This window comes from Cyrtonyx montezumae, unplaced genomic scaffold, assembly GCF_038088225.1.
Source record: "Cyrtonyx montezumae isolate F1298 unplaced genomic scaffold, pur_monq_1.0 scaffold_35, whole genome shotgun sequence".
In the NCBI taxonomy this organism is placed as follows: domain Eukaryota; kingdom Metazoa; phylum Chordata; class Aves; order Galliformes; family Odontophoridae; genus Cyrtonyx; species Cyrtonyx montezumae.
Window position 1 is genome coordinate 355018 of NW_027072040.1, and position 18562 is coordinate 373579.

General features: G+C 51.9%; 1 protein-coding gene across 2 annotated transcripts; it reads right to left on the bottom strand.

Moving 5' to 3' along the window:
* Positions 1–1809: 1809 nt before the first annotated feature.
* Positions 1810–18467, bottom strand: FBXO31 (F-box protein 31). 2 transcript variants are annotated; one of them, XM_065745386.1, is made up of 10 exons: positions 18077–18467; positions 13342–13413; positions 11563–11649; positions 8438–8514; positions 7019–7186; positions 6293–6367; positions 4583–4692; positions 3978–4131; positions 3076–3431; positions 1810–2170 (listed from the first exon to the last, which is right to left on the bottom strand). In XM_065745386.1, exons 1-10 carry the CDS (start codon positions 18465–18467, stop codon positions 1948–1950), a joined length of 1713 nt encoding a protein of 570 aa, XP_065601458.1. In that variant the 3' UTR covers positions 1810–1947. The 2 variants fall into 2 exon arrangements, with proteins under 2 accessions (XP_065601458.1, XP_065601459.1); XM_065745387.1 differs by lacking the exon at positions 11563–11649.
* Positions 18468–18562: the final 95 nt, after the last annotated feature.

Consider the following 18562-nt stretch of genomic DNA (forward strand, 5'->3'; position numbering starts at 1 on the left):
GGTACACCATCAACACACAGCAGCAGGGCTGACACGTGGAAGGCTCCTGCAGCACTCCCAGCTCTCACCTTCAGAGGGGAGAGACCCCTACCCTGCCACTGAAGGGCCGTGCAGTGACAGGCTGCTCAGACAGCAGCAGCCCCAGGCAGAGGCACAGCAGCCAGCCAGAGTCCTTGTGCAAGCAGCAGAGCTTGCAAAGCTCTCCTGCCATCTGCTGCCCAAAGCAGGCTCTGGCAGCAATGGGAAGCTGAGCTGCAGGTAACAACTTCTAAAAGCACTCTGAGAATCCAACCTACGCTGCCTGTACGTATTCACCAAGCCAACGCAGCAGCTTACAGCAGCAGACCCGACAAAGTCCACACCTGTGCTCACGTGACAGTGCTTTGGGTCCCAGGCCAAGCTTGCAGCAATCTTAGAAAAGCCAAAGCCATTAAGGCAGGTGTGCAAAACTTCAGGGCTGTCTTCTTCCTTTTCTTCACCAGGTGAGGGGGGATGCTGTGAGAAGGAGGAATGCAGAATGAGAACCACAGATCCGATGGTGAGAGGTGGTTTTAGGGACACGTGGTTAATCCAGCTGCCCAAGGGGACCTCTCTCAGGCTGCTCTCGTTTCAGCTTCTTCACCAGGATGCTAACAGCACTTCAGATCCTCACTCTAACACACAGGCAGCTTTTCCACTGCTGACGAGGCAGTAGGAAGCAAAGGAAAAAAAGTGTCCCAAATCACCTTCACGTTCCCAGAGGGCTGTGAAACTCAATCCAAAGAGACAGGAGTTAATCCTGTGATGGACGTGACCTTCTGCTCTAAATCTCTGCTGGAGACTCAGCTCTCACACAGCCTGAGGGAACTCAGCACAGCCAGAAATGGCAAAAAGCCCTTCGAGAAGGGAGAATGAAAAGCTGCTCCAAGGGCTCGAATCCTTCCTGAACAACACACGTACAGACACATTTACAAACCAAAATCTGCAGACCTTTGCTAGCCAAACTGATCTCATCGCTGCGGAGGAACTGCAACAAAGGACACATTTCGCCTGTGAGCAAGACCTTCCTTACCAACTGCTCTCTTCTTCACACAAGGATCCCAACTATCTCTTCCTACAGAGCGGGGATTAACAATGAAACGAGCTGGGATGGCTTACAGCACAGCTCAGTTTGAGGATCAGCACGGGGCAGGATTTTCCTACAGTGCGTTGCTGAGCAGAACTACAGCCTATGGGGAGCCCCAGGGACAGCACAGCCATCAAAACCAATCACAGTGGGAACCCTCCCCTCGCTGCCAAACGGGATTTCTCAGGAGGAAACAGCCCATTCTCATTACTCAGCCAAAGATGCAGGTATACGACACCAGCCCCTTGATGATGCTGCACCCAGAGAAAGGTTTCTGGAGAGGAGGACGTGCTCGCTCAGCACCGATGCAATTAACCTGAAGCAGCCAGCCAGCCTGCAGCAGGGGATTGAACAGTTTGCAGGAGGGTAAAGCAGCTCTCTCTCAAGAGGACAGATAGGCCCAGAGCACAGCAAAGGCTTAAATGAATCCCCTCCCTGAAGGAGAGCTCGTTCCACAGAGACACCTAATGGCCACAGCAGAGGGTTCATGTCCATCCAGTTAATTAGATGTTCTCTAATCCAACTCTCAGTTGTTTCAGTACACTCTTTTTTTTTTGCAATAAGAAAGCTCCGTGTCCTCCTCTGCAGGATCCCTCCAGCTGTACAAAGCTATGTTACAGACCAGCTACCAAGGACTGCTAGGGGAGCAGGGAGGGGCAGCAGGGAGGAAAGGGCAGTCATGGATATTTTAACAGGGATGTGTACATCGGGGGTAAAAAGGCTTTATTAAAAGTGCATGCTTTTCTTCTGAGGTACCAAGAGCAAGGAATCCCCAGCCTATCTCTGGTCGGGGAGCGCAGCAGCCTTTGCAGCCCCTAGCCCTGTCCATCCCCAATCACCCATCAGGTGGCCAACGACTGGATATTCTTCAGCATTTCATCAAAAGCCTCACGGGAAGGTGCTTCGGCGTTCTGGAAGGAGACCTTGATCCGACTGTACAGACTGAAGGATTTGAGCTCCAGCCAGATGAACCCAAAGCGATCGTCGTCGAAAAGAACGAAGACGCCGGGCGTCCGCTCGGGGCTGGTGAAGCCATGGCCAGCAATGAGCCCCGTCCCATAAAAACTGCAGGGAGAGAAGAGCAAAAGAAAGGTTTGGGAACGGCCACAGCTGCCCAATATTTAACAGAAATCATGATAATGCTGTGATCAAGGCACTGCCACGCACGCTGCCCGGTGCTACGGAGCAGGGAGGTTTTAATTCGCTTGGTTCTCATCACAAAACACCACTGACACCACTGCAAAACCAGAAAGCCATCCATTGCTATGTATATTTATCTGAGCCCTCCTGGAGGCTCTCGGCTTCTAATTAGCACCTGCAAAGCAAGGATGAGTTTTTCTGTAGCTCAGCTCAGCAATCCAGCTGAGTTTATTTATTTCCGCAACTCAAAGATCATGCCAGGTGCACACAACCCTCAAAGAAAAGAAAACACACGTGGAGAGGGTGACCAGAGAGGCAAACCTTGTGACAAAGCCAGGGAAAGGCGAGAAAGGGGAATCTTAACAGGAGCTGGGGAGGAGTAAAGGTCAGTCTAACCTCCAAGCAAGCAGCAGGTGGAGCAGGGTTTTATTCAAACACAGCTTGCGTGTGACAGCAGGGGCCTTCTGGGATTAAGCAGCTACTGGTAAGCTTTTCCATGAGCACAGATGTTTGGCTGAAGGTCACCTGCCTAAGCCTCAGCTTCTGGGCTCTGTTTCCACACCTCATTTAGCATGCTGCTTCAGTGAGCCCAGGCCCCACTCCACGAGGCTCTCTGTGTACCTGCACCTCCTGCTTACGGTGCTCAGCACCTGGCAGAGCTGCTGCCGAGGCACCAGATGCCAGCGAGGGGTGGGAGGGAGCAGCGTGTTCCCACAGACAAGGAACACAAACAACACACAGGAACAGGAAGCAGCTCCAACAGATCTCCAAATATACAAGCTGAAGTGGGGGGGGGGGGGGAATAAGACAAAACAACTCGACCCCATTACCAAATCCGGCAGGTCCGGGGGTAGTCCTCGTTCCTCGATATGACCCCCATGGGCAGCACGAAGGGCTGTGATGCTGGAGCCTTGTCCTGGGCTGCCTGCTCTGCCCCTGCTGCAGTCTCTTGCCCCTCAGCACCTTCTCCTGCCTGGGGCTGTGCAGCAGGAGAGGAGGCAGCCTGCTGGGAGCGGTCCTCTTCCTCCTGCTGCTGCTGCTCCTCCCGTCGCACCTGCTCCTGCACCTCGAGGACAATGCGTGAGAGCTCACTGAAATCACGAAGGTTCTCGACGTCGGGTAGCTGCAGGGGGTGTGCCAGGTCGATCTCCACAGTCTGCTGCCCAGCTGGGATGTTGGGATCCCCCTGGAGATGGGAAGGATTAGGGTGGCTGCAGGGCGGGATCCTCCTCCTATGGAGTTCGCCCTACTCTACACCCACAGAGTTGGTAACAAAAGACAGCAGATTTTGTTCACTGAACTCTCCACGTCACCCAGAAAGAGGAATGCTGAAGGATGAAAGGAAGTCAGAACTGCATCTGCGTTGCATCAGAACTGCTCCCTGCAGAGGATGGAGCTCACTAACCTGGCACCAGCAAAGAGCTGCTGCTGTTTGGTACCTGCTCCTCTGATGCACACAAGTGATCTCCAATATCTGCTACCAGCTGCTCACAGAAAGTAGCTCATAGAGACAGAAAAGGGAGGGAGAGCCAGGGAGCACCGTGGAAAAACTGTGCAGAGCAAGTTCTAGCTACACTGGCACATGTTCAGACCCACTGATGTCACCAACACCCACGAAGAAATAAGCTTCGGTGTGGCAGCACCTGATTACCTTCTTCTTTCTCCTGTGGATCCATGGCATCAGTGAAAGAGTAATTTAACAAACAGCTGAGAGAAGGGAAAGCACACTCACGGTGATTTTAGTCCCCTTGGCTTTCCTTCCATGAAAGCTCAACATGACAATCTCCAGCCCGTGGCTCCCATACGTTCCCTTGAAGAGTCCTGGCTTGATGAGGTCGTCAGGGCTGCTCGGAGGGAGGTAGATGCGTCGGTATGTCAAGCAGTTGCTGTGCAAAAGGAAAGGACAGAGAGGTTAAAAGAGGACTCCCAGACACAAGAATGTGTTTGCAGTCAGCTCCTCGAGACAGCTTTGGGTCATCACCACGCCAGAGGCAGGATGCATGTTCCCAGCGTTACAAACACCTCCCTCCACTTCCCTCTACTGGCCCTTGCTGGCACACCAGGATGCTCCTCCAGGCCTCAGAAACACTCCCTGGCACTTCTACAGGACCTAAGGAGCAATGCCTATCTCAACAACTGCTACAAAACCTTGGAGTGACAGTCAAGACCTCCACCTCTCCCACAGCCAACAGAAAGGACCGTGCTTCCCCACAGCCCTGCACAGAGCCTGCAGAAGCAGAAAGGTCTTCACAAAGCACCTCGTTTTCAGAAGAAATGTTCTGATGTGGTCTGCTGGTTGCAGCAGCCTTAACACCTAGAAAGAGCTGGTGCCCTTACTCATATTGGCTGGTGTAGATGAACTTCATCAGGATGAGCTCCTGCATGTGCTCATGGAAGATGTCTTCCAGGGTGCGACCCCACTCCTCCCGTAGCCACGTCCGGAATTCCTGCAGGGAGACAGAGAGATTTCATCTGCAACAGGGACAGCACTGCAGCACCACTGTGCCACGTGGGTACAGCTCCCCAGCTGAGCACAGAGAGGGCACACGCTGATTATGGGTGGGGTTGGGAGCAAGCACATGCTGCTGCAGAGCAGGCTTAGAAAAGCATTTAACTGCCATCACGGTGACTGCAGTAGCAGCAAAGCTCTGCACCATAAAGATATGCTTCCCTCCAAATAAATCCTGAGTGAACCAATGTGACTCTAGACAGAACAAAAGTGTCACCTGTTACTGCAGATCAGCTGCTCTACTGCACTGCCCTGATTTATCCTGCAGTAACCCATCTGTGTACCCAGAACAGCCCGCTCCTGGGCCCTATCCTGACACGTTAAACACAGAAGGGAAAGCTCCTGAAAAGCACTGAGGATTTAAGGGGTTAAATCCTGCTCATTTAATACTGATGCATCAAAATCTGGAGGGTCCTTTGAAAATAAAAATCTCCTGAAGTCCCTCCACACCAGCTCTGACAAGTTAATACCCTCACACGAGTTGGTGTAAGCTGCTAGCATGCTGAGATAGCAGCCTACCAAGTGACATTCCCAACCTGCTTTATCTTCTCAAGCCAGATCCCATAATTACCATAATGCCACGCATCCTTAACATGGTGCTTTGAAAGCATTAAAGCATTTCTCATCTGCTGCAGAACCAGAAAACACTTAATGAAACCTTTCACCCAGCTGCTTCCTATTAGCAGACAGACATCTTAAGGCACACGTTGGAAACAAGACCTGATCCTTTGCTGTCATGCTGAGTGAGCTGGGCTCCAGGCAGCAATGCCACTACCTGGAGCAGCTACGAGATGAAGGTTCCCATCCTGACAGTCACACCTGCAGTGTGGAGCAGGAATCTGCCTCGCTGGGTACGCCTTACACAGTCACAAATGGAGCTTTAATCCCTCAACAAAGACAACAAGCAGCAGAAAGGTGCCCTGCTGACAGGCTGGTATTCTAATGCAGCTGGTACTCCACGTTAGGGCTGCGACTGAAAGACCTTCATTACACAGACAGCAGTGGTGCAGAGAGCAATGTCTGGTGAGAGTGGCACGGCGTGCAGTGCACACTGCTGCCTTTCTTCAGGCAGCCCCACTACCAAACAGACCAGCACCACAGCTCAGGTGCTCAGGATCACACAGTAGTGGGGAAAACAGCACCTTGCTTGGAAACTGCCTAAAGCTCTGCTTTGTTCGTGGATGGGATGGACAGACAGCCTGCTGTGCACTGAGGCAGGGCCAGCTGCCCACACAGGTGCTCTGTGAGTGCAGTGCTGAGCTGATCCCATCCACTGAATCCCCGCATCAAGCTCTGGCACATGCTCCCCACGATCCTGCAGGTCCACTTTACATTTTGATTCAAGTGAGGATCAATTCCACACACTCAAGGAAAGATCAGAGTACATCAGCCTCGGGTTACCAGCTTGTGCTTTCAAGTAGGCTCAGATACACAGACCTCAATATTAGCTACGAGCTTAGATAAGGCAGCAGTGCCTTTATCTTCTCTTTATCTTCAGAGAAGGGACAAACAGCAGCCTTAAGCTTGGCCAAGCTTACCTCCTGCCTTCCCCCCGACATCCGGTGGTGATCTGTCTGGTTGCATTTGGTGGAGAACTCGTCCTTCTTCACAATCTGCAGTTACCATGGAGGAGAATTGAACAGGTTACAGACCTGATGAGAGATGCCTGAGATGACCTCACTACGACTGCTCAGAGTTAATGCTTTGCACAACAAGTGTTCCTGAATTAGGCACGGGACAGATATCATTAAGAGATTCTCAACGCATCAGCTATAGGATAAAGAACTAAAAGCCACAGAAACCCAATGCATTCTAATGAAAGATCTTATCATGTTGCCTCTCTAGTTGAGGTAGCAGCCCCTCAAGAAGCTTTTCCAAGTACTCAGATGAAAGGATGATGCTAAATTGCCTTTCTACAGTCTCATTAAGCACTGGAAAAGCAAGCAGGTCTGTGTGCTTGTGTGGATGGATGCATCCAGCACTGAACAAGGCTGCTTCGTGTATCCTTTATCTCAGCCTGGACACACTGGTGTTCCCACCCTGCTCCAGGAAAACAAAGTGAACAAATCCTCTGTGCAGGGAGCAGCACGCATAACTTTTAAGACAGAAAAACATAATGAGGGTAAAGCTGGCATCCATCCCAGGGCCACATCCTTTCAAAAACCTATTTTTTTTGTTGAACCTGCTTCTACAGCCAAGCTGCACTGACATGTACACACATCAACCCTAGGACTCACACTGCTGCAAACACTGGAGGAGCTCACCTGGATGTGGCCGTTATGAGGTCCCTTATGGCCATACATACACTCCACCGTGGCAGATTTCCTCTCCATGAGATGGATCCTGAAGAGAGGTTTGAATCTCATCGGGTCATCAACGTGAGGGTCGTGAGGTGGCAAGTACATCCACCCAATGATGAACAGACCATCCACCTGCAGAGGGATGGGAAATAAAGCACACAGCATCAGCCATGCCCACATCCTGCAGAGTTCATGGCAAACAGCTCTGGGGCCAATCCTACAACAGGGCAAGAGCTGCAGAACAGCTTGCTGCATTTCCAAACTGCTTTCCAGCAATTAAACCAGACCATATGCACTCGCAGCACACCCCTGGTGAAGAGGGAGAGGGTTTCTTTATGAGGTTTTTCTGCACCACCGGAAAATCATCAGGCTTTTATTGTTGCAAAGGACTTTGCGACGGATGCTCGGCGCACAGGATCCGGAGGGAGAGACCACACAGCAAGTCAAGCTCTAATTAGTTTGAGAGCTCCTGCTGGCAGATTCTCAGAGTTCTGCTTCTCGTGATTATCTGCTCCTCTTGGATGAGGAATTACTTGGCTCTGTTACTCGCAGGCAGCACAGGAAGCAACAATCCCCTCACTGGAGAAGTACAAGTGCCAGCTCTCCCCCTGCACGCCTAAAAAATCCTTCCCTTCCAGCCTCACAACTCCAGAGAAAGGATATTTTCTGAACAGGGATTTGAGAGGAAAGCAGAGTACTGCCATGGGGGCACATTTGTTTTTGTAAGGTCATGACATCGTGAAAGCACCTGGATGTACTCTTATGTCAGTTCATGCAATACAACACTGCAAAACTCTAAGGACAGAGCAGCACTGGCCCTGCTCATTTGTCACGGATCAGCCTGCCACCTATTGCACCCTGGTGCAAAGAATAAGGGCCCTGGCAAGCTTCTTGCCCAGTCTCAGTAGTACAGCATCAAGGTTGTTCATTAACTTCACTCCCCAGCAGCACGAGAGCTGGCAGGCTCCAGCAGTCTTGCATCAGTAAAGGATGGCAAAGTACAGAAAGGTGAGGTGCACAAACACCAGGGCAAAACCCTGTGCTAAGTGCTCAGATGCAGGCAGAAGTTAAACACTAGTACTAAAGTCTCTGCAGTATCCAAGCACAAGGTTCCCATGCCAGCCACCAGAACATCAGCAACAGACTCTCAATGAAGCCTTGCCCTAAAACACCCCTCACATCTTGCTGTGTGTGTTCCTGCAGCTACGTGGAGTGCAGCTGAAAAACCATCTGGAAAAGGATGGTGATGACTGAATGATCCAAGGAGCAATCCGAGTGCCCCTGCTCTGGCTGTTTAGAGTTCTCAACACCACACAGGTGGCAAAGGGGCATTAAAAGGCTCTGTTCAGTCACCCACCACAGCCCCCAGGACGAGGTACTCACCACCACGTTCAGCAGTCCCCCATAGGGCCCAATGTCTGGCTGCCACAGCCCCAGGATGTGTCGGTATCGGTGCAGCACTGGGGAACAGTGAGACACTGATGTGAGCATTACTGAGGAACTGGAATTTGAGGGGGAAAAGAATGAAAAAAGGAATAAAAGACTACCACCAAACCGCACACCACGCTGACCAATGCCACCCACAACAGTGTTATAGGGAAGTGGCTGCACCCAACCACAGCGAGGCAGCTCTGAGGCCTCCCATGAGTTCACGAGGGTTTGGCTCGTCCTCTGAAGCTCTGCTGCACTGCAGGGGCAGGAGTTTGTTCCCAGGACCTTACACAAAGTGGGAGACCTCTGCAACACGGCCCTGTTGGTGCAAATCACACAACATATCCAGAGCTAAAAACAAATCAAGGATCCGCCACCTCCAGCTACCGAAAACACACCTGATGCCTCACACTGCAAAGCAACAGAAAATAAAGACACAGAGGCAGTAACGAATAGGGGAATTTGGGTGTCTTGAAAGTATTTCCCCTCCTGGCAGAGATGAAGCCGTCCCCAGAGTTAAGCATCCTTCTTCAAAGCAGCCAATAAACAGCGGGGCAAAGCACACAGACCATGCCAGCTCGGGAGCTGCACAACTCGAAGCAAGCTGCTACATCTCAGCAGTGCCCACAAGCTGCTGCCCAGCCCCTCGCACAGCCTGCTGCAGCACAGGCAGCTTCTGCTCCTCGTCTCAGAGTTGGCTGCACTTCCAACCACGCCAAAATGAAAGGGCAGACACGAAAACCCCGTGCCCCCTCTCCCAGCGACGCTTTTTGTCTGTACGCCTTTCAGATATGACCTATAACCTCCACGTGCACATGACACACACAGTGCAGCACCTGGTGTGGGAACAACAGGACACGGGTTATTTCGAGGACCTCTGTCTTACAGGGATGCTCCTGGCCAGCCTGGAAAGCCACAACCTGCAAACCAGCATGAATGAGCAATGGCTTTTGTTTCACTTGAAGAACTGAGTTTCGGTGCAGCTTTGTTCCTTTAAGTAGTTGGGACAGGGAAGACTGTAGGGGTGTTTTTAGTACAGCAAAGCAGAGAAATTCACAGTGGGTGAGAACAGCACAGAGCTGCAGCCAGCTGGACCAGAGGAGCCTTTTCCCAGCACCGAATTTGGGACTGATGTTCTGCTTTCACTCAGCAGAGTGCAGCACAAACAGCACAGAGGGGAGCAAGCAAACCATATTCCCCGTCTGCTTGTCTCACTGCTGTAATTATGTGTTAATGAATGCTATGTGCATAAGCCATTTCACCTGCCACCATCTGCCCTCCTCACCCTGTCTGCCACGGAGCTGACAAAACCCAGATTTTATCAGGACAAAAAACTTCATGCTGAGCTACCCAAAAGCGAGGAGGGTTTCTTTCCTCCTCCACCTCCTCCTGCTCTTTCAGGCTCACATCAAAACCTTAACTCCCTTTTCCAGGCCTGGGGGTGATCGTTTTTCCCTTCTACAAAGTCTCAGGGTCACAGTTAAGCCCACTGCTGAGTCCCAGCCTCGGCCTCCCCATGGCAGGAGGCGGATGGATCCGACAGCTGCTTCCCTCCCTGCTCCTCAGAACACAGCAGCACTTGGGCCTCTCCCCATGGCTTGCTTTCCTCTGCTACGTGTGAGACCTCCAAATCTTCCCAGCCCTGAAGAAGTTTCTTGCCTATCCAAACTTCTGAGCCCGCATGCTGCCAAGTGGAACAAGAAATACACCCACGAGAAGCTTCAGCAGCACTCCTACCTGGATGGACTATTACCCATGCTGCCACACGCAGCCCTGCAAGCCCTTGAGATGGAAGAGCAGCTTGGACCCAGCTGGGGAAGGGCTCAGGCAGGGAATGCCCCAGCTCCCATCGCAGGGGCTGCCTGGGGAAGGTCCAATGCCTGTGCTCTTTGCCTGGGTGACAGGACACGCAGGACAAGAAGTGACACTGAGCAGTTCACAGCAATTCAAGCAGGTGCAGCAGGGCTGGCACATCACATCAGTGTGGGAAGGCACACACAATCCCAGAACGGGTTATTAAATCAGGAGCACAGCAGATGCTTCCATACACCTCTGTTTTAGCCAAATCCCATTACACTGCCTGCGTCTGCTCTGAGGACAAAGGCAGAAACAAATGCAGAAACCCAACACGAGAGCTCTCAGTGAGACCTGCAGCCCTTAAAGTTTAACTGTAAAACTTTGACTGGAAGGGACCTGGAGCTCCTTCAGCCTCTCAGGACAAAGCGAGATGCCTACAGCCAAACTGAGCTGGAAAATGTAAGCAGCCCTCAGCCAGTGAAATGTTCCAAGTATCTCCAAGGTGAGCTGAAAACCTGGAGGAAGCGATCTGAGCTGACCTGGCTCATGCTGTGTAAGTTAGGGAGCAGTCAGGATCCATCCTGGTAATAAGGCTTAACAGCAGGGAGGGGAAAAAGGGGAAACAAGCAGTGGCATCGTAAACCACGCTGCCTGATCTCCAAGTGACATGCCATGCCCCCACAGAAAACAGGCTCAAGACTTCAGATGTTTGGGGCTGCAGCTGAAGAACCCACACCTGAGGGAACAGCACAAAACACCATTGCAGAGCCTCCACAAACAGCTTTTTCAAGGCAGGCACCCAGACAGCAACCTGCAGGAGCTGAAACCCCTCTGCTGTGACTCACACCGAAGGCACTGCCACCACAGCCTGCTGTGGAGCTCTGGGTGTGGAAGAGCCCCATTCCCAAGCACTCGTGAATTAGTGACCTGAGTTTGCAAAGACCCTAATTCCCCTTCCCCTAAGGAGCACGAGGGGCAGCACAGGCTTCCCTCGCTGGCTTCACGTGATCAGCACTCCCTGCAGAAGGCTGAGCATCAGAGCTGAAGCATTTTGCTGTTCTTCCCTCGACATTTCAAAGCACTTCAACTCAAAACCAACCCAGCAGCCCTTACACCCACTGACACATCGCTCTGAAGGCTCAGACTACGAGAACTCCTCGTGATGCCCTCCACACTGCCCCGGGATCCACCCCAAAACCTTCTGCTCAAAGCAACGTCACACTCCATGCAGCGCCTCGGGTGTGCTCAGTGCAGGAAGCATGGACCAGCAGGGTACGTACGGCAGGTGTAAACATCTCTGTACTCCATGTGCTCGTAGTCGGGAAGGATTTTCATAAAACGCCCCGACTTCACCCGTGGGTTTATACCTGAACAGACACAGCAGGGTTAAGTGCCAGAGAACTCAGCTCCACCGTCACCTTTGGATGGAGCAGCTCCCTCCTGATTTCACTTCCAGCTGTGGGGCACTCATCTGTGGTCTGCAATTGGTTCCCTCGGGCACAGCATGTGGCACGTTCAGCATTTCCCACAGTTGCATTTACAAATGGCATCCAGGGATGTGAAAGTGGAGCCCTCGGACCTGTGGTGTGACAGCAACGGGCACCGCTGCACCCAGTAACTGCAGCCAAGGTGGCCCCACTCTTGGGTTAGCACTGCTCTCCAACACTGGACCTCAGTTCCCAGCTTCCTACATTATCTCCTACAGAAGCACATTGAGTGCACAGAAAAGCTTTGGTGAATTCCACCAGCAGCTCCACATTAACTCTTCTGTCATTAAGGAGCTTAACAGGACGGCAGTGAAAATGGGGTCACACCACCAGGAAACTTCCAAACCCAATAACTGTTCATTAAATCTGAGCAGGAGAGCTAGGACAGCACACCCTCTGAAGCCAAAGAAGGCTGCCAAGCACCCTGACCACTGCTTGGCTAATCCTGGCTAGCAGTCAGGTTAGGATTGCTGAATGGATAAGGGCACAGTCCTTCCCTCAGGAATGCAGAGGTAGTCCTCACACGTTGGGTGCAATGGATGCTGTGGATGCAGAAACTACCACGGTGCAAAGGAAGACTGGCAAAATAGTTGTTGATTTCATAGCCCTCAACAGACCTGTCTCACAAGTCTTATCAGACCCTGGAAACCTGCAGAATGGCAAGAAAGCCCCCAGTGCTCACCGTGACTCCAAGGGCTGGCTCAGCATCACCAGCCTTCCCACCCAGACAAGCTTAGTGCTTCCATTTCACGTGCACTAACAGAGGCAGTGGGTGATGAAGCAACTGAGGATGTCCAGCAAGTCTAACAGATGGAATTAAAACCCAGAAGCTCTTTCTTTTCAGCATGAAGATCAGTACTCGAGGTAATCACTGTTTCAGGGCTCAGCAAATAAAGCAGATGCAGCAGTTGAGCTGGTTTTTGCCTCTGCAAACCCTAGAGAGACCTCTCACGACTGCAGCTTGGGACAGTTACTGCTTTTGCTGTATAACACGTGGCCTTATCTGAACAGTCAAAAGCTGCAGCCCAGGTGCCACTGGTTAAATCTTGCTCTTTATATAGGACCTTTATAAGGACCACAAACCCTTACAAAATGCGTGGTGGTGGAACATGGCCTCACAGTGCTGCTATAGGAGCAGCACAAAGGACTCCACCAACAGCTCTTTCCCCCTGCCAGCGTAGAACAGCATCCTTTCACCAAGACCAACCTTAACTTAATCACTTTGTGGTCCTGGCAGCCTCTACCTACAGAAAATATCAGTTAATACCTCAGCAAGATCTGAACAGGGTAAAACAAATGGGAAAAGATGAGAAACCTTCACTAAGCTCCATAAGAAACTTAAATTCTGTGCCTTTTCCTACCAGAGGATTGGAGGACAGACGTCCCAGTTCTTTCTACCTGCCTAGCATGAAATAAAACCCCAAATGTGTCAGCTTCACAGATGCCTCTGCTATTAGAAAGCGAGTCTGAATAACTCTGACTGCGAAAGCACAATAAATATTCAACATGTATATGCTTTCAAAGTTGGCACGAAGCACAGACATCCAGATCTGCAGCAGCTCCATCACTTACGTTTGGCATACACATCCCGGCAGGACACGCCCGTGATCTCCAGCTTCCTCAGGTTCTCACACACACCGTACTCTGCAATGACACAGAAAACATTGTCAGCTCTGGCACTGAGGCCTTTGCTACGCAGGTATCTTGAAAGTGAGGTCTGAGGTGCACTCCTGCAAGCTGGGCTGTTAATCTGAGGATCTTACTGCTCTTCTGCAGAGAAAATGAAAAACTGGAGGTAATTTCATAGCAGTTTGGGGATCCAGCACTTTCCAAGCGATGCTTGCAACAAACACACAGCAAATCTACACTGCAAAGGGTGTGAAATGTGAGAGACATCCTCATTACAGCTCCCAATGCATGCCCGTTTAGATCAGATCATGATAGTGAGTAGTAATTATTTACTCCCACTGAGCCACCCAACAGAGAAAACTGCTTATTAGGATCTGAAGAAAAGGTCACAGACTTAAAAAAAGAATGAAATGGAGACATAAAACAGACATCAGCACGTACAAATATGGTTACACTTGAAAGAGAACGAGATGGAGACGGGGCTGCTGTACACCCAAATGCCTTTGATTGCTCACAGAGCACCCTGAAAACAAAGCAAGCCAGAGACCTTAAAGGCAGCTTTGAAGAGGAAAATGAGATCATCTCATTTTGTTTGCAGGAAGTCAACGCCGAACTTCTAAGAAACTCTAAAAGGATAAAATGAAAGCAAGCACTAACGAGAAATCCTTAGGAGAGCAGAGGGAGGAAATGAGAGGAGGGAGATCCCAAAAAAACCAGCAGCAGCAACAAGCATGCTGCTGCAGAGTCCTGCTAGATCTCATATGGAAAGCCATCCTCCTTGCCATCAAAGACCTCCACGCTGCAGATCAAACACAGCTTCCCCTAGCCACACCAAACCCCAGGGCTGCCAAGCAGCACTGCCTGATGGAGCTAACCTGCTGCAAACAGAGCCCATTTGTCACGCAGGAGAAAAGCAGAAGCCTGAATGAATCCAACCTTGTTCAGTCTATAAACACGGCCCTTGTGGCACACATACATGATGATAAAGCAACCACAAAGCTTACTGTCAGCCTGCCGTGGGGAACACACTGCATTGCACTGCTTTGGGTAAACAGCAAGTTCAATCGAGGTCAGAAGGCACTGCCCTTCATTAGAAGATGCAGAAGCCTGTGGCAAAACTCCTGCTGATTTCCACGGTGAAAGCCAGAGGAAGCTCTATGCTTCAAACACAAGGTGGGACGAGGAAGCTCAATTAGTCAGAGAGCAGACAGATGAGCTCGCAGGGATGCACATCCAGCCCAGCACAAACAAGCTACACAGTGCTGGGCTGCGGCCAGCTGACCCCACACAGCCCAACTGCCCATCTGTGAAACCAGAGCTGAGCTGGAAGCCTGACACCAAGCACCCTGCAGCCATCCCAGGGCTGCTCCTCCTGCCAGGCTCCAGGAGGCTCTCAATACTGCGTGCACAAGTGGATTTGTGCCCAGTAACTACATCAAAGGGGTGCAGGGAACGGTATGTTTCCTCAGCTGATCAGAAAGAGGCTTTGCAAGATGACAGAAGCAGGGTGGTTATGCCTGCTCCTTCCATGTACACAAATATTCACCCGGCCACAGCATCAGCAGGATGCACGCTTTGTGCAGCAGGCATTGCAGCTAGGCTACGTTCAGCCTCCTTGAAGATATTCATACTGCATCAGAAAGGGAGGAGACACGCAGAGGATCCTGCCCAAATTGCACTTCTCCACGCTGCCAACAGCGATAGCAGCACTGTGACATCCTGCCCTCCTCCACAAGCCCTCATTTCTCCCCAGGCAGAGTGGTTTGTAGATGCTAAGTGCAGCCCCAGGACAGACTGCCCAACCAAACCCCCAGACTGACAGCTTTGCTCTGCTAAGTGCATCACTTCTGACTCAGGAGCTGCATCCACCATGATAGCTGCTCGAGGAGGAGAAATCCCTTGGCTCCCAGCACACACAAAAATCCTGAAGATCATAAGCAAGAAAGCTGCTCCTTTCTTTGAACTCAAAAGACAAGAGGGACATTAAATTTATAGTAAATATTGCTTTGAGAGAGTGATCAGTGAGGAACAGAAAGCCTTTTTCCTAAAAGCTTCCTGAGAAACCCCAGTGCTCTGCAATTAAGTCCATTCTAAGGGAACCTATCTCAGTGCTGCAGCTCACTGAGCCAAGCACCTTAAAGAGTTAACAGCCACGGAAACGCAGGCAGTTGGAAATAATCCTGCTTCAGAAGTAAGGATGGAAATTGGTTTAGAAGCTCTTCCCTGACCAGCTGCAAAGTCTGTTTCATTAGGTTTAGAATGAGTGCTTGGAAAACGTGCCAAGCACAGTGACACGGTGCTGTTTCCATGGCCACACGGACTGGAATCGAAAGGACTTGGGAAGGTATAATGAATTGCTTATTGGATATTTTAAAGCTAAGCTTATTGGATTCTTTCAGACGCTGTGAACACGGGTCAGCACCACTGAAGTACCAGGAGGACTGATTTGGAACCAGCTTCTTGTTTCCAAACACTTCTCCCAGCAGAAGTGACCACCAAGCAGAAGGAGCCGTGATCTGCAACGAGTGAGGACATCAGTGGAAACCTTGAAGCAAGAGGATGGGTGGTTTCACACCTGCAACCTGCAAACACACCTGAGGAAGACCCCCTGAAGAATGGCCACTTCAGACAGCACCTGGACCAAGAGCACGGTTAAATATGTTAAATCCACCATGGTCCACCAAAGAAGCACTCTGTACAGTCCTGTAGCATCTCAGTTTAGAGCCTTGTGACATATTAAAACCACATTCTCATTCACTAAGGCGACGTACTTCAGGAAACAGCTCCCACTGTGTGAGCATGAATCCCCCAGTCCCAACAGAGCCCAATTCCACACCCACTGAGCACACAGAGCAGACCTCCACGCTCCTCCCCAGGAAAACCCTCGAAGCTTTGCTCAAGTTGAGTGCCCTCAGCACCTCAGCTGACACTAATGAAGGTTGCTGTTACAACCCAAAGCCTTTTCAGGCACGTTCTGCTGTGCCTGCGCTGCTTTAAGGTGAAAGTTGTGGCCTATCCAGTGCTAATCAAGGTAGGTCAAGCCACGAGCAATGGTGCTTTAATTCAGCTCCCGCTGCAGAGATCAGCAATCTCCTATTTATAGAAAACACGAAGGCAACTGCAATCCCCTTCTTGCCAAAGAAGCATTTCAAAGACATCGTTTACCCCAAACAGTTGGGATGATAAAAGGACAGCAGCCCTAACAGCATTACACAACCACTTCTGGTTAACCCCTGCACTCTCCCAGTGTACAGCCATCAGGAGAAGCCACTCCTGCACTTTCAGGACGGGGCTTTCTTTTCTTATCCCAGTTTTACATACAGGACTGCCACGAAGTCAAAGTTTACTGGTTAATTCCTCAGGTCCCAGCTCTGGAGACTCACCCATAGGACTCAGAGCGAACAAGCCACCAATATAAGGGCGCACATATCCTTGCTCTATTTCCAGGACTTGCAGCTTTCCCCACAGGACACAAATGCATATATTCAGCATTGCAGCACTACCACAAAGGCAATCAACGCTCATGTGCAGAACTGTGCATGTGAAAGCCCAAACTGAGAGCAGCTCAGAGAACCATGGTGGGTTAAGAGGCCACAGGAACAGGTCCACAAACGTCCGGTTTTCAGCCAGGAACCTGACCCTTACCTGTGCACACAGCTCGCACATCATGCCTTTGGTACCAGAATTAGCTCCAGCAACCCTGCAGCCCACCAATATGCACTGTGAGCACAATTGGGACTGATACGTCAGAAGGAATACAGGAAACAGCGTTGGGAAAGAGAAATATGGTTTTAAGCATCTCTCACCTTGTAGCTAGTGAGGGGTCCTGGGACAGAATCCAATTGCAAAGCACTCCCTTCCCATCTAATGAGCCACACAAAGCCCAGCACCTCCTCAATTTTTGGGTAAGCTTTTAAACATTGCTTCGTCCACTGGACAGAAAACCCCAGGAGTGGTCACGAATGTAATAAACACATTTTCCTATCACAATTTCAGTGACTCCTTCCCAGTGGCAACACTAGACTTAAAAAAATCCCACGTGAGCGTTTTGTCAATGCAATACAACCTATCAAAATAACACAGGTGCTGCCGGTGGAGCTTTGAAACCCTGCTCGTGACACACACACAGACCTGCATAGGGACTCTCTGTTTCCGCAGGGAAAGAATGGCTGTTATTTGATGAGTCTGTCACCAAGAGACAGCGTTAAGTTATTGGGATCACTCCCTGCTGAGCAGAGAAAGAAGAATGCTTTGGTGTACGGTTTCCAGGCACAGCCTTTGTACCGTCCAAGGGTTCTTGGACAGTGTTAACAACAGGGGACTCGCAGACACACACACGCTGATATCAGGGAAAGGTGAGGAGCAAAACCGCAGTCCTGGGCCACAGCAACACTGCCCAAGGCCTCGGCACTACTGCAGCACAGAGCCCGTGCGCAGGCAGCCCAACGCGGTGCTCCCCGCTACCTCCAGGCCCCCAGGGACCCCCTCCTCCCCCAGCGCAGTGACCGCTCTCCCAACCTCCTGAACTCGCGTGGGTATCGCCGCGTGACGGTATCGCCCCCCAAGGCTGCGGCTCTGCCCCCATCCCTCCTCTACAGCCGCCGTCCCAGCTCGGTTCCCGGTGCCGACGGACCCACCATCTCCTCCCCGGCCACCCCCCACCCCGGGCGGGCGTTACCTTCGCGGCAGCGCCGCCTCCAGATGGTGTCGGTGCGGAGGATGCGGCGGAAGGTGGTGCAGACGCTGGCCAGGCTGGGCAGATCGGTGCCCGGCAGAGAGCCGAAGATCTGCACAAGCAGCTCGGGGGGCAGCTCCAGGAGGGACATCGGGGCCCGCCCGTTCGGGCCCACCTCGGCGGGGAGCGGGGCGGGCCCGGCGCACTCGATGCGCTCCATCACTTCGTCGTCTTCAACGGAGTCGCCCCCGCCGCCGCCTCCCGCCTCCTCGGGGTCCGTGTCGGTGTCGGGCTCGCTGTCCCCCCCGCCGCCCCGCCGTTGTTCCCGTGCCGCCCCGCGCCGGCGGCAGCCCCGCGCCGGGCCCACCCCGCACAGCCGCGCACACACCGCCATGGCCGCCGGCGATCTGCGCCGCGGGGCGGGGCGCGGCGTGGCGCGGCGCCGCGGGACCCGCCCACCGCCGAGCGCGGCCAATCGGAGCCGCGTTC